At 39.6% G+C, this 16,529-nt stretch overlaps 1 protein-coding gene across 1 annotated transcript in view; it reads right to left on the bottom strand.

Moving 5' to 3' along the window:
- The window catches only part of LOC143018594 (DNA (cytosine-5)-methyltransferase 1-like), a 61,778-nt gene extending 50,014 nt beyond the window's left edge, over positions 1-11,764 (bottom strand). Inside the window, exons 1-5 of the mRNA XM_076174096.1 lie at positions 11,628-11,764; positions 4,006-4,162; positions 3,468-3,918; positions 1,714-1,912; positions 886-1,110 (exon numbers count right to left, since the gene is read on the bottom strand). Of these exons, the coding sequence (XP_076030211.1) occupies positions 886-1,110; positions 1,714-1,912; positions 3,468-3,918; positions 4,006-4,162; positions 11,628-11,677 (1,082 nt within the window). The 5' untranslated portion in view covers positions 11,678-11,764. The remainder of the gene's footprint in view (positions 1-885; positions 1,111-1,713; positions 1,913-3,467; positions 3,919-4,005; positions 4,163-11,627) is intronic.
- Between the last annotated feature and the right edge of the window lie 4,765 nt (positions 11,765-16,529).

Below are 16,529 nucleotides of genomic sequence, written 5' to 3'. Positions count from 1 at the left end.
TCTTCACTCCCTCAGCTTCTTCTTGTACTCCTTCTCCTTTAAAGAGTTCACTCTAAGCACCTCCCTACCTTTTGTCCTTTTCCTCTTTCTCCATCTATCCTCCACTCTCAACTTACCTTCCACCAAAAAATTATCTGATATTCCCCCACTCTCTCCCCTTAGCACATGTACATCCTTATCTCTTCCTATTATACTCCTATCTACCACTACATAGTCCATTAATGCTCTACCACCCTTCCATCCACCACCCTCTCCTATGTGTACTTATGCTTGACTTTCTTCCGAAACACTGTATTTATCATCAACTCTCTATACACATCTCCACCATGATTCTTTCTTGGAACTCCACATTTTCCAAACACTCCGTCAGCGGGTTCATTTCCTACCCTAGCATTAAGGTCTCTCAATACTACTACATTGACGTTCCTCCCTAATCCCTCTATGCACTCATTTAAATCTATCCAAAAAGCCTCCCTTTCTTGTACACTCTTCTCACTACCAGGACCACATAATAATAACAATAAGAATAAGAATAATAAAAATGTTTATCTAAAATGCCTTGAGTATATTTTGTGGGATTCAGAGACATTCTATCTATTGCATGTAATTTGGATTGTAGTCTATGTTACCACAGGAAATATACTTCATGCATACATAGTGTCCAATGTTCTAGCTACTGTATGGATGTCAATTATGGAGTGAACATTCAGTATGGTCTACAGTATTCTGTTCCATGAAATCTGTCTTCTCATTTTTGTTATAATTAGTGAATGTTTGCCTAGGTGCAGATACAGAACTTTCTATACCATGTTGGACATACTAGTGTGGCAAAAACATCTGCAACTGCACATACTTCTTGGTAAACATACCTAAAAGTCAACTTACTTGAAGTGAGTAATTTTATGCTGAGGTCGTTCATCGTACTCATGTATCTCCGTCTCCTCTCCAGTAAAAAGTGATAACTTTGGATCCGTGAGGGCAATGAACTCTTCCACTGCACCCTCAGGATGTCCAGGAAAAAGGATTAAATCAGGGCTATCAAGATGTTGGTGGCATAGCTGGCAACGGACTGGCAGTTTCCCTATGCCTGACTTGGAAATTGGACTGTCACTAGAAAGAAAGAAAAAAATTGTTGCAAAATTTTCCAACATTAATACTGATAGAAAATAGAAAATTAATCCTGTTACAAACTCTATGATGCAAAATGAGATAGCATTTTGCTATATCAAAGATGCAACAACCCACAATTTAGAACATCCACTCATATGCCAAAGGCTTCCTCCTCCTTATATAGGAGGTAGCCAGCCAAGGAATGCACCCAACCCCACTCTCATCCATCACCCATTTGTGTCCCTTTTATCTTAACTCCTCATGGATAAAGGGTCATCCTGTCTCCCACCCACTGTCCTGATCAATGCAATGCAGAACATGATTTTGAATGTGCATAAATCACTGTCCTGATCAATGCAATGCAGAACATGATTTTGAATGTGCATAAATTTATCTGTTCATCGGTCTAAAAACAATTAATACCTTGGTTAATTTGATCTATTCCAATATTATTAATAACTCTGTGTTTTTAAGTCATATACCACACCAAAACAGAATAAAAGCCATATACAGCTATACTCCATGACACATGTCTAATATGAGAGCTCACTACACTGCATAATCTAGCACAATAATGCTTAACAGGTACCATGGTCAACTAACCATTTCTCTACTTTTTTAATTTCTTCATCATCTTCAATCTTTATTCGCTTCTCCTCCTTTTCCTCTTCAACATCATCGCTCATTGCAGGATCTTCTACGGACTTCCTCTTGGTCGGTGTAATTGAGGCACTCTTCTTTTTGGTGAACATATCCACAATACTGGGCTGAGCTGCATTCTTGTTAGACTTTCTTCTAGACTCTGAAAATAAAACTTGGTAGGGTAAACCTTACAATGCTCATACCAAGTCTTCAGAATGTGTGGAGGTACCAAAGAACCAAACTTCACTAGCTCACTAAGTATCTTTGCCCCATGGGAAAAAGGACCATGAAGCACTTGAATTTCAGCTGGAAGTTGGGGAAACAGAGCTAAGGAACAAAGTGGACAGGCAAGACAGGCTCAATCTTAGGAAAAGAAACTTGTTGGATCTGAGGGAATTGCTCAAAGAAAGAATATGGAATGTGAGTCGGTTATTATTTGCAGATGCTGTTGTGCTTGTGACTGTTTTTGAGGACTGGGTTGGGAAAGGTGTGTGAGAGGAGATAGTTGAATACAAATGTGGGCAAAATTAAAATGATGGGATTTACAAGTTGTGATGATGGTGTCAATTTGGATGAGAGTGTGAAAGGTGAAAGACTAGAGGAACTGGAGCACTTTAAATATTTGGGGTCACATGTAGCAGTGAATGGAAGAGTACTCAAAGAGGTGAGTTGAGGAGAAAGAGGTAGGTAAATATAATAACGTGTGTCTCATGTTTCACAGAAAACCCACATCTCCACAACAGCTGGCAATGGTCCTTGGACCCACCCACAGATCCCACTGAAAAAAAAAATAAAAAAATAAAAAATAAATAATAATAAATAAATAAATATTCTGTGTAATTGGCTGGAAGTAGCAGTAGAGGGAGGCAATCACTGGCTGTCAGCTCTCCATGTGTGAAAAGGTACAAGCAATGCAGGTGAAGTTGACAGATAGATCCTAGGCCCAGTCCAGATACTGAGTGTCAGTCCTCAGAGCTACAACCCCTGATGGTGGTGAGGAGGTTGAATAGTTTTGAAAATGGGCAGCTCTGCTTTTCAACTTGTGGAACAACCACAAGCGGGTACCCATCATTGGTCCTATACAAGTAAATATCTGGGTGGAATGAAAACTGTTATGACATGTGGGTATTTGAGGATGAATGCAAAATGGTTATATGAAGGAGTGTATTGCAATGTACAGAGCAGACTTGATATACAAGGAAGGTACATAGGAATTCTAAGTGTTTTTGAGATAAAGGAATTGAGAAATATGTTTAAAAAAAAGATAGTGAGGAATTTGGAGATAGACTAAAAACATGAATGGAAAGAGAAAAGTCACAGGTTCGATCAGATTATTCAATTGTTTGGGCATATGGAATGATGTGGTTATACAAGAGGAACATCAGCATCATCTTCAAACTCCATCAATTTCCTCACTTTCATTTGGAGATACAGTCACAAAGAGCTGACACAGGGTCCAAGTTTCTCTCTGTAAACTTCATAAGTACTTCCTCCACCTTTATGCAAAAGGATATTTAACAACCATCAACTGTTCCCCTCCTACTACTTTCAGCTGTTGACAGACAATCCCACACTTATTATAGGTTTCTTCCTAGATATCTACCTGGACCAGTGCAAACAGCTGTGGGACTGCAGGATTCCAATCAGTGAAATGCATGACAATAATTAATTGATTCAAAATAGGATTATTCTTAAATAAAAACAGGCTTACTCACTTGAGTCTGAAGAGGAGGATGACACTTCATTTGAAAACGATGATGATGATGATTCCTCTTTCAAGACTGATGTAATTTTGCTGGATACAGTTTCCCTCCCAGGAGAGGAGGAAGAGGAATCATCTACATCCATCTCTTCTTTAATGTCTTTACTTTCCTTGCTAACATCTTCCATTTTTTCAACTTTTTCAGTATCCTTATCATGCTCCTTTACATCTACCACCACTTCCAAACTTCCTTCATTGTTGTTTCCTTTGTCTCCACCTTCTTTGGTAACGAGATCTTGATTAACAACATTGGGATTATTCTCCTTGTTAGCAAATTGGGAAAGTTTTGATTTTATGGAAGCTCTGGGGAACTCTTTCTCTTGATCTTTAGAATTATCTCTTAGTCGGGAATCAGTTTCAAGAAAGTTTTCAAGAACAGTTTCAGTTTTCTTTAGATATCCCTTCTGTAAAATAAAAGGAAATAACAAAAATTAAAAATGACAGATGCAAACAGGGTTACACATGTACCCTACAATACAGAGCTTGCTTACCTCTGTAATATCCCCAACACTAAGGTCATTTTCCAAATCTGAGAGAGCATTTAGGTCATCCTTGACCAGATGGGCTTGAAGAAGTTGTTTCAATTTTTTAATATATCCTTTTTTTGTTATATCTTCTTCTTCTAACTCCTTTTTCAAACAACTGACTCTGTTTTAAAAATGGAAAAACATATGGTGTCAGTATACATTGATCATCTCAACAATGGGACTCATAGCTATATCACATTTCCAGCTGAGGTAAAGGGAACAAGTGCAAAGAAAAGACAGAACAAGGGAGTGGTCATCCACCATGGTATTGTATGAAACAGATTTGTTTGAGATGAAACGTTTAAGAAGTTTGGTAGGGGTTATGAGGATGGGGAGAATGAGAAATGTGGAGGAAAGGTAAAGGTCAGGGATAGAACAAAAACTGGCAATATAACTGATCAAAGAATTGTTAGGATGGTTAGGGCAAATGGAAAATACAAGTGAAAAAAAAAGCAAATAGCATGAAGAGCTGAAGTGGATGGAGGAAATTGGAGAGGAAGACCAAGAAGGAGGTGGGTAGACAGTGTGATGTGGACATCAGATGTAAGAGGAACAGCTGTCAAGCAAGCAAGGGGGCAAATGATAAGTACGAATGGAGAGCTGTCATGAATAGATGAGGAAATGATCTGGCCTGAAGGAATTTCTTCTGGTTTGCTCTTTATATTTCTGAAGTGAATGAAGGGGTGGGGGTCATCAGGTATTGAAACAGAAGGGGTAAACCAGCTTTGGGCACTGAAGCCTACTATGGAGGTGCTCTGATGTACTGTACTGCCTCTCACCTAAGCAGTGGTTGCAATGGTGTTATGCATTAGGTTCAGTGTGGCTATGTAAAAACTTAAAAATGTAGGTATCAGTACTGCCCTTTTAGAGACTTTGAAGGATGTAATTAGAAATTGGTAGAGACAATAACACTATCCACTTAGTCAATGAAGAGAATGAACTTCCTGTAAATGACTGAATATCATAATTAAGTTTTAAAACACTTAGAAAACTTCTAAACAAAACTACTGAGCATCTGATAACTGATCATTTTCTTTTAGCTCCTTTTACTTGGCTACAAAGTCCACTGTAAGGGGCACTGTCCTAGCCTCCTGATAGGGGGAGCTTGTGACCTTAAACCAAATCATCATCACTTGGCTATTTGTTTTGATTGCATCCCACCTCATTAAAGGTCAGATATCAAGACTTCCATAACTTTTTGTATTTACAGTTTAATGTACATAAAAAAAACATACTGACAGTATTCTATATAATTCCACCATCTACATCTTATCAAATTTGGCAAAAAACAGTTGTTTGTCTTTATTTCATTGCGTCGTCTGCTATTCGAAACAACCCGCCCGTGCGCTTCGGGAACGTTCGGGGAATTCAGCGTTCGTGACATCACAGTTGCCAAACAATATTGCTATTCTGAGTGTGTATTGTATCGCTTTTGCATTATGCCATTGTCAGTCATGTGTCGTCTCTTGAGTGTCTCAATTTAATTTTCTATTTTATTGTCACAAAATTGTGATAATAATGGTGTACTGCATTGCCGCAGGCTGCAACAATGGTAGTGGGAGGAGTTTCTTTCAATTTCCTATGGAGCCAGGCCGACGATTGGATTGGATAAGAAAGGTGAACAGAGCAGGCAAAAGACCAGGCAAACTGTGGGAGCCTTCAAAGTTTTCAAAACTTTGCTCTGACCACTTCGAAGAGGAATGCTTCGAAATGAATCTAGCGTTATCGATTGGATTTATGGAGAAGACCAGGAGACATCTAAAACCTGATGCCGTGCCCTCAATTTTTGCAGCCACTACAAAGCATTCCATGCCGAAACCAAAAAAGAAAAGTAGGAGGTCAGCGTTTGATAAACGCCGGAGGCTTGAGGTACCGTAGGCAGTTTACTTTTTCTGACTCCATGCATCGTGTGCATGCGTTAGGCTTAGGCCTATGTCAGAGAGGGCCTGTTATAAATTCCATGTACATGCAGGAGGGCCTATATAGGCCTAGTGAATTAAACTCTGGTCCTGAAGCCATGGACCGGAGGTATAAAATAAGAGTTGAAGGCGCGAGTCGAGAGGATGGAGGGCTACCCACCCCTCTGGCCCGAGGGCTAGGCCTACCTGAAGCCAGGCTATGCATGTGCATCGTGGTCTGGATCATGGTACTAGCCTATGGCTATGCCAGTGAGTGAGGGCCTATTATCATGATTATGTAGTAATTGTCCTACCAATATTTTTTTTCCAGACTATATCAGAGTTGATGGACGAACATGATGAAAACCAAGGAGGGTGCCGGTAGTATGCCAGTTCATAGTGTCTCTGACATTTCCGAGCTTGAAATCTCAACAATTGCAGCTGACATGACAGATCCTGACCTAACTGAAAGCATATCGACCAGCATCTCTGTGCAAACAGACAGTCTTATAACCAAGCCAGTTGGTTCCCAGACATCATGGGTATGTGTATTTTTTTTATCTTGAACATGTTGAAAGTGAAAATCATGCTACCACCAAGGTACCGGTACACAGGTACAGGTCACACTGAAAGATCGGATACATGGAGTACCTCCATGGTGCAAGGGATTGGGCTCCATTTCATTGGATCATTTGTGATTATTTTTTTTCTGTCATTTTTAGTATCGCAGAATTATGGGGTGCTGTTTGCATGGGTAGGCAGTGTCCACATGTACACCTGGAAATAAAAAAGTTAATTTATCTACAAATGAAATAAAAGGTTGAGCTGGACTTGGAAGGACCTCGGCGCAGAGGCTGGCTCCAGGCTTGTCCTCAATCTTCTGAAATTAAAAGTTTGGAAAAAAGAGCAAAAATTTATTGGTAGGCTTATACCATCATGTAGGCCTGGACTACAATCGAAATAGGTGCCTAAATCATCGACATAAAAACAAAGGACCCCATCCCATGCTTGCAATGATAGCCTAAATAAGGTAGGAATAATGCACTGAATTTCATACCAGTTGGTATTCCCAATCCTATGAGACTGGTCAGATCTTTTGTGTTTGCATCTAGGAGGGGTGGTAGGCCCATCTTGATTCTTGGCACCATCTAAATCAACGTCGCCGTCGAATTCAGTCTCCTCCCCCGTGGTCTCGGGTTCTGAATCTGACAAATCGTTTTCCCCTTCTTCTTTGCCATTTTGTTCACCACTTTCTTCATCTTCACAATCACTGTATTCTGACGAAGAAACGGGCTGTCCTATTATCGGTTCGAACTGGTATGGCTTTACAATGCGATGTTCGGCGATATCAAACTCCTCTTCCTCTTCTTCTTCCACCATACATACTATCCTTCCAAATTGGAATGCACAATGGGCCATTTTTGCAAACAAATTTGGATTAAAAATGAACATGAAGATGAATAACTCGATTGGAATGACTGAGCTGAACTTCAGCGTGTGTTTCTTTGTCCGATTGTTTGACAACTGCGACATCACCGCCAGTTCACCTAGCAGCGATTACTGATACTAATTACTAATTGACTAGAACATCTAGACTTCAGAAAATTGGTATGCGAGGCGCAATTAAAAGTAAATTTTCTGAATAAATTCTTCTGTAACAGGTAAAAACTTTATTTGTATGCCTTTAAAAAGTACTTTTTCGAGCAATACGATGATTTTTAGCAAATGGTATATCTGTTGATATCTGACCTTTAAACACTGAAAGGTCTCCTTTACCCAGTACTGACAAGACATTAAAAAAGGGCCTTTATCTCTAAGATACCCTGGTTGCCCAATAGGTTTTGCCACTGTTGGCTAATCACAACTAAGGCAATACAGTGAAAACAAACCTGTCTAAATTTGCTGCAAAGGAGGGAAAAAACACCGAGGACCTCATGTTTTTTCTACTAATGTTGTCTCAGTAAATACCAATTCAATAACATTATCTGAATTACAAATTCTTTTAACTGATTTTTTGTGAATTTATTGTCAAAATGTTACATGATGTTGCTTCATATAATTTATCTAACGTACAGAGTTGGGCACATTACCACTGAACAGATAGTGCATTACCAAAAAAACATATATGTATACATGTATACATTGTATATACATACATATATAATACGCACTGACGGAAATGCACCCCAGATTTTTCGGTAACACACTAACTGTCCAGCAGTAATGCACTACAAGCCAAACTGCTTCTAGAGACTGCCAATAAACTGTTCCTAAACCAGCATATAATGGAGCCGACTAGACTGAGCAACATTCTTGACCTCTTCTTCACCAATATCGATGAGTCGGTCAGCAATTACAGGATGGAGAAAACAATCTTCTCCGACCACAATACAATTCTTGTTAACACAACATATAAGAAAAGTAGGGCACCGCAGGAATGCCTGACTCCACCAGACATGACCCCCTTCGCCAGCTTCAATTTTTTCAGTGAAAAGGTAGGCTGGGAACAAATACAACAAGAGCTTAGGGAGATTGACTGGAATCTGGTACTGCAGGAACCAGATCCCGATTCCAATCTCAACACACTGTTGAGGATCTTGCTGGAGATGTGTACTGCCTATGTGCCACGGAAAAATAAGAAAGAGGTACGAAAATCACACCCAAAACCCATGTAAAATGCCTGGGTGATGATGCCACTTTCCAGCACCACATCATGCAGTCCATGAAAAGAGCAAAAGGGATGGCCAGCTGGGTACTAAGGACTACTGCAGCCAACTCTGGTCACCACACAAGCGAGGAAATATCCAGAAGCTTGAAAATGTCCAAAGGAATTACACCAGGCACATAAGAGGGATGAAAGATCTCAACTATTGGGATCGCCTGGAAGCACTGGGTCTCTACTCCCAACAAAGCAGGAAAGATAAAGGGCCATCTACATATGGAAAATCCTAGAGGGCCTTGTTCCTGACCCCACGCCTTCAACAATCAAGCACTACCACAGTGTAAGGCATGGGCGAAAGTGTGAGAGACAAACTCTCCCACCAAGAGCCCCAGAGAGGCTCAGGACCTTACTGGCATCCAGCCTATGCCACGAGGGTCCAAAAATCTTCAACACCCTCCCAAAAGAGGTGAGAGAGAGAACCAAATACTCAGTGGACAGCTTCAAACATGCACTGGATAGGTTTCTACGGAAGATGCCAGACGAACACCCAGTGCCAGGCGGGTCTCACTAATTGCCGAACAAACCGAACAAAACCAAGAAAAGCCGAACAAAACAACAAAACCCAAACAAGGACGGGTTTTGCTCAAATGCAAACTTCTATATATATATGGTTGCATTATTTGAACTATTTTCTTTAAGATGTGTGATTTCCATGTAATATGATCAAAGAGAACTTACGTTTTTATCCTCTGCAACTTTACCGACCCCAGCTACGATTCGTCCAGCCCGCCGTCTATGATCACTGGTGGTATGGATCAAACTACACTCTTTTAAGTGTAATAGACTGCATATAGTTGAATTATTTAAACTTTTCTTTAAAATGTGTGATTTTCATGTAATTTAACACAACAGTAAGAAACTTAAAAGAGTGTAGTTTGATCCATAACACCAGTGATCATAGACGGCGGGCTGGACGAATCGTAGCTGGGGTCGGTAAAGTTGCAGAGGATAAAAACATAAGTTCTCTTTGATCATATTACATGGAAATCACACATTTTAAAGAAAATAGTTCAAATAATGCAACCATATATATATAGAAGTGTGCATTTGAGCAAAACCCGTCCTTGTTTGGGTTTTGTTTTGTTCGGCTTTTCTTGGTTTTGTTCGGCAATTAGTAGATACCCCCACAAAATTTAAAAAAAAAAAAAAAAATTACCTTTAAATTATTGTTGCATATGAAAGACAACTTTATTAGAAACAAAATTCTTTTTAAATTTTTGAAATAGCTTGAAAATTAAGGGAGATACAATTTTTTGAATTATTTTCTTAGCCCGCATTTTTGGCTAGACTTTACCATAACAAAGTGTTAGAATTAAGGGTGGTAATTTGTAAAGATTTCGGTAAAGAAATACACATTAAGTCTAAACCACTGGTCCAATTTTATTAAAATTTGGAACACTTGGGTTTTATGGATCAACAAATCACATGAGCATGTCAAAAACAATGTGAGACATCTCCATCATACCATATTTGCCTTTTCATGGCAACCATGAAGCTGTCAATGGTGTGTCTTGCTAAACGCTGACCGAAGTCAACCAACGCCGACCAAAACCACACAATGACGGTTTTGGTCAAATGCATAATTTATATATAAAAAATAGCACATGGTTGCATTTGACCTATTTTCTTTAAAATGGACGATTTCCACGTAAAATGATCAAAGAGAAGTTACGCTTTTATCCTCTGAAAAATTATCAGCCGGCAACCAACACCGACGAAACCCAAACAATGACGGCGTTGGTTGCCGGTTGATAATTTTGTAGAGGATAAAAATGTAACTTCTCTTCGATCATTCTACATGGAAATCACACATTTTAAAGAAAATGGATCAAATAATGCAACCATATGCTATTTTCTATATATAAATTATGCATTTGAGCAAAAACCGTCATTGTGTGATTTTGGTCGTCAATGGTAATATGTAAACAAAATCGAACGCGAACTGGACGCATCAGATTCATGGGTGATATGGCTACATTCCGGGGCGCTAAGCTCAAACATCAAGTGCTAAACGATATTAAGCTTCTCGTGTCCGGGAGAAAATAGGTTGATAAACTTCTTTATGTAACTTAAAATTATGTTTACAGATTCCTTACCCTAATATTTTTACTCAAAAAACTATGTTGCCCAGTTTGATAACCAAATTTCCCTTTAAATCAATGAAAATTTGTTTCTGTTTCAAGAATTAGCCTTACACTTGCAAAACAACAAGATAATTTGAATATTTTTCACATGCGCTAACCGCGGAAAGCATTCAGATTGAACTAAATAAAATCTAGTGGGCCGCAACATATGGCCATGAAAACAATACATGGTCAACAGTGGCGCCGTGCGTGGATTCGGGGGTACCTACAATTAGTGAGACCGGTGCCAGGCTACACCGCCATCAGTAGGCTCTCATCAAATACAATAACAGACCAACTGGCCCTCATGAGAAGGGACAGCAGGACTGACCGCTGCAGTAGATCACTATGGCTATGAGGACTGTCCTCGGAACCTAACCAAGAACCAAGTAAATTGTATTCAAACTGGACACTACTTGGTGTTATTGTGCATGACAGAACTTGGTCAAACAGTTAGCATAAATGTGAAACAAATTTTATCATCTATCAAGTCAAAATTCCCTAAAACCAAAGAAAATTCAAAGAATTGAGGAAAATGTAATGTAATCATAAAATCCAGCACTTATCTTTATGAGTCCTGACACTGAAATATTTTATATAGATAATTGTTACTGTACAAAGTGAAGCTCACCTGAGGAAGCAAGAATAGTGTATTATCTAATCAATGAACCATGTAGACATAAATACATATCTAGAAAATATTCACAAAATGCTAGTTTTAATGTAAATTCCCCCACCTGATGTCTCACTACAAGAATACAAATTTTTGATTTGGATAATGTAGAAAAACAAAGCCTAAACACAAATTAACAAGATGACGAGTAAGTTACAAAATCCACATACTTAGCTAATACATCCTCGGGTAACCTGTTTGACTGTGAGGCAACTGGCATCTTCCTAGGTCAATTTTCCTCAATAACAAAGTACTTCGAAACTCTCATTGAAACCACAAGACTTTACTGGGTTTGGCGCGCTTTTGACGTTTTATGGAACAAGTAACTAAATGTTTACAATTAAATAAATAAATATTGTGTATATAGAATAGTTTTAAATGTATAATATAATAGAGTTATGATAATATTTATATTTACTGTGTATGTTAGTTAAATGTGTAAAAATAACATTTGGCATATGTCTACTTTAAGAATTACACTAAAGTTTATCAGATATTTACCTGATTCTTCGAATCTTCGAACAAAAATTTAGATTATTACTCAAAAAGGCTCAGCAATTCCTATGAAAACACTGTTGATATCTATGTTTAAGGCACTTAAGAATTGTGTATATATACGCGGTGATACAAAAAGTACGTGGCTCAGTATGACTAGTACTGGAAAGTAAGTAATTAGTAAGTAAGGAAATGTGAGCAATTGGATTGTTTTTCATCATATCGATATCTTGAAATCATTCTCATAATTCACGTTAAAAACTAAATTTACTTGCCATAAATTAACCCCCAAATAATTTTCAATCCCTTGTAGCTAAGCGGCGTTTCTGGCGCCATTTATGAAAAAATACTTGTTGTGGTGCCACTGTTTTTATAGCTGGGAGAAATAAGAAAAGGTGAGGTATAAGGAGCTCTGAAAATTATGAGACTAGGTAAGGCACCTGAGTTAGATGGGTGTCACGCAGAGTGTCTGAAGGAGGAAGGTACAATAGTAATCGACTGACTAGTGAGGTTGTTTAATGTGTGTCTCAAAGAGGGAGAAGGGAACATATGTGAGTGTAGTAGTTTCAGAGGGATCACTTTGTTGAATGTAGTTGGGAAAGCCTATGGGAAGGTTTTAATTGAGAGGATTAGAACAGGAACAGTGGGAGTAATTGTTGAGGAACAGTGTGGGGTCAGGAAAGTAGAGGAGAGAATCAGATTTTTGTGGTAAGGCAGATATGTAAGACAGATTTAAGAAAAGGTAAGAATTTTTTTGGGGCCTTTATGGGTTTGGAAAAGGCTTATGAAAGGATAGACAGGAAGGCACTGTGTGAGGTTTACAGATATATGGGATAGTGAGAAAGCTGTTATGGAAAATTTTTCATGAGAGTAGTAGAGCCTGTGATAGAATTAGAAATGGAGAGAGTGAGTGGTTTGAGGTAAAGGTGGGACTGCGTCAGGGATGTGTCATGTCGCCGTGGCTGTTCAATGGGTACATGGATGGGGTGATGTGGGAGGTAAAGGCGAAAATAATGGACAGGAGACTGAAGATGGTTAAAGAAAATTTAGAAAAGTGGGAGGTGAGCCAGTTGCTCTTCCTGACGACACTGCACTTGTGGCAGGGTCAGGGGTGGTTAAGAGAGTTTGGGAAGGTATGCGATAGGAGGAAGTTAAAGGTAAATATGGGTAAAAACAGGGTGATGAGATGTACAAGGCAGTGAGTTGGAAGTAAGTAAAAAAAAAAAAAAAAGAGGCTGGAAGAAGTGGTTAGCTTTAGATATTTGGGGTCGCATGTGTCAGGAAAGGGAGGAGTGGAGGTAGAAGTAAATTGTAGACTGAGAGAAGTCGGTAAATGCCTTGGGGGTTTAAAGGGAATCATGAGAAATAGGCATCTGGGAATGGGTGCAAAGAGAAGTTGTATGAAGGGGTGATTTGCCGGCGGCTTTGTATAGGGCAGAAGCATGGAATCTAAGGGAGGCAGAGATGAAACGTTTGAATGAAATATCTGAGAAATATAGTGGGGGTTACTAGACGGGATAAAATGAGAAACGAGGAGCTAAGGAGGACAGCGGGAGTGGAAAATAAGATAACAGATAGGGTTAATGAAAGAGTATTGGGATATTTTGAACACATGGAAAGAATGAGCGGAGAAAGATTAGTAAAAGAGGCATGGAATGCATAGATGGAGGAAGTGAACTTGAGGGGGCGACCGAAGATGATATGGATTGATGGGGTGAAGGGGGCATTGAGCAAGAGGGGAATGTCTGTTGAGCAAAAAAGGGACAGGGCAAGAGATAGGGATGAGTGGAGAGTGGCTGTGTATAGATGGTACTGTTATGCAAGGAAAAGAGGGGCGGCGGATGAGACCAGGGCGTGTTTATATGTGAATTATATTTTGACGCAGACCGAAAGGATTTCGCCCCGTCTTCATTTTTTCTGTATGAGGGGACGAAGAGGCGGGGGGGGGGGGCGTCGAATTAGTGAAGCGGCCTTGCTGTGGATGTATTGTGTCTTGCCACATTGCTTCTGACCCAGGGATGACCCGTCATCCATGAGGAGCTAAAATGATAAGGAGGAAGGGGTAGTGGATGGGAGTGGAATGGGTACCTCCCTTATAAGGGGGAAAAGCTCTTGGTATATTGATTTAGTTGCCGACCTCTTTCAAAGATGACTTTATCAGCAGAGCTGGGCGCAGTAACGCGAATTGCTCTAAGGAAATTAGAATCGGTAACGCATTAACGGAAATGCACTCCAGATTTTTCGGTAACGCATTTACCTGTCCGGCGGTAACGCCCCCAGCTCCGTTTATCAGGTGGGCCTTGTTATCCACGCTATCGATGTCTTGGTAGCATTTTTACTATACTGTTTCTGTGGTTCACATTTTTTATTAATTTTCCAAGATTCCCTGGTTCAAATCAAAGATTGCAGATGATACAAAGGGCAGCAACCAAATTGGCCCCCAGCCTGGCAGATAACCCATATGAGGAAAGACTAATGTACTGGGTATACCAACTTTGAAAGATCAAAGAGAAAGAGGTGATATGATTACAGTATTCAGGTCACTAATGGGGATAGATTGCAGTGGCAGAAGAAATCTCTTAATTAAAGAGGTCATGGGGACAAATTAAGAAAGACCACATCTCCAACGGACGTGAAGAAATGCATTTTTCCATAAAGATTCATAAATACGTGAAATAGCTTAGAAGGTGATATAGACTAAGTTCGAACCATACATTAATTCAAATCTAAATATGATAATTGGAACTGTACATGAATTTGAGGATAGGTATGATAAATTTGTATTTGGCAAATACAATTAGGTAAATGCACACACACACACACACACACACACACACACACACACACACACACACACACACACACACACACATCTCGTGGCGCTGTGGTTAGAGTTCTCGCCTGCCACTACGGCGGCCCGGGTTCGACTCTCGTCTAGGGCTGAAATAATTTCAGTATCGCTGAGCTGCGAGTTGTTACTCCAACTCTCGTGGGCGGGGAGTTGTGTGTGCGTGTAAGGTCACAGTATTACCCATAGATCGGTCATACGAGCTCTGAGCTCTCATCCGGGAGGTTAATGACTGTCGATCACGAGTTCAACACGTGATCCAAGACCATGGTGAATCACACACACGCGCGCACACACACACACATACACGAATCGTGGTGCAGTTGGTAGTGTTTCCGGCTGCCACTACGGAGGTCCGGGTTCGAATCCAGCCCAGGGCTGAATTAATTTCAGTATCACTGCGCTGCGAGTCGTTACTTCAACTTTCGTGGGCGGGGAGCTGGGTGTGTGTGTGTGCGTGTAAGGAGCATTGTCCATAGATCGGTCATATGAGCTCTGAGCTCTCTTCCAGGAGGGAAATAGCTGTCGATCACGAGTCCAACACGTGATCCAAGACCATGGTGAAACACAAACACACACACATACACACACACAAATGTAACAAGAAAAGAAACAATGGGCCAAATAATAAAACTTGATGTCAGGAAATCGCACGCTCGGGATGGAATTGCAAAATTAATACTAAAAGAATGTATATAAGAACTAATAGACAAATTATATATGGTAATAAGTTGTTCACTTAAAGAAAGAAAAATACTGGAAGACTGGAAAAATGCAAATATTGTACCAATATATAAAGGGGGAAACAAGAAAGACCCAACCAATTACAGACTGGTCTCCCTTACAAGTACAGTAGCCAAAATTTGTGAAAAAACATCTGGAGGAAAACAATATACTAAACCGGTGACAATTCAGATTTAGACAAGATCATTTACCAGAAATTTGATCTGCTTCTATTCAAGACTAATAGATATAATACAAGAAAGGAATGGATGGGCTGATTGTGCTTTCCTAGATTTACAAAAATTTCTAATAAAGTACCACACAAAAAAATTATTAAGAAAACTGGAAACTATGGGAGGGATACAAAGAAAAATATTAAACTGGGTGGAGGATTTCTTGTATGAAAGAAAAATGAGAGTGGTCCTCAGAGACAAGAGTTCTACTCAGGAAGAAGTGATTAGTGGTATCCCACAGGGATCGGTATTGGCTCCGATGTTTGCTTTTTATATAAATGACAGACGAGGGTGTAGAATGTTGCATGAACTTCTTTGCAAACGACGCAAAACTGATGAGGAAAGTACAGAAAAGGACTGCGAGTCGCTACAGAGAGACCTAAACAGGATTTGGGAATGGAGTCAGAAGTGGGAAGTGGACTTCAACATAAAAGAAATGTAGCATAATGGAATTTGGAAAAAGTATAAAAAAAAAGAATATCAAGACTATATAAAATCAGTACAAAAGAAGTAAAGAGAGTTCTGAAAAAGACTTGGGAGTGATTGTCACAACGGACATGACTCCTGATAAACAGATAAATAAGATTGTCTGAGAAACCTACAAGTTGCTAAGATCAATAAAGGTGGCCTTTACCTGCTTGGACGAAGAAATAGTAAAGAAAATACTAGTCACATTGATAAGGGCAAAACTGGAGTACGCAGCGACATTATGGACACCCAATACTAAAAATACATACATATACCAAAGGCTTTTTTCCCCTTACACGGGAGAT

Source organism: Oratosquilla oratoria, chromosome 35 (assembly GCF_046742065.1).
Source record: "Oratosquilla oratoria isolate Oo_2021 chromosome 35, ASM4674206v1, whole genome shotgun sequence".
In the NCBI taxonomy this organism is placed as follows: domain Eukaryota; kingdom Metazoa; phylum Arthropoda; class Malacostraca; order Stomatopoda; family Squillidae; genus Oratosquilla; species Oratosquilla oratoria.
This window is presented reverse-complemented; position numbering and strand designations above follow the sequence as displayed.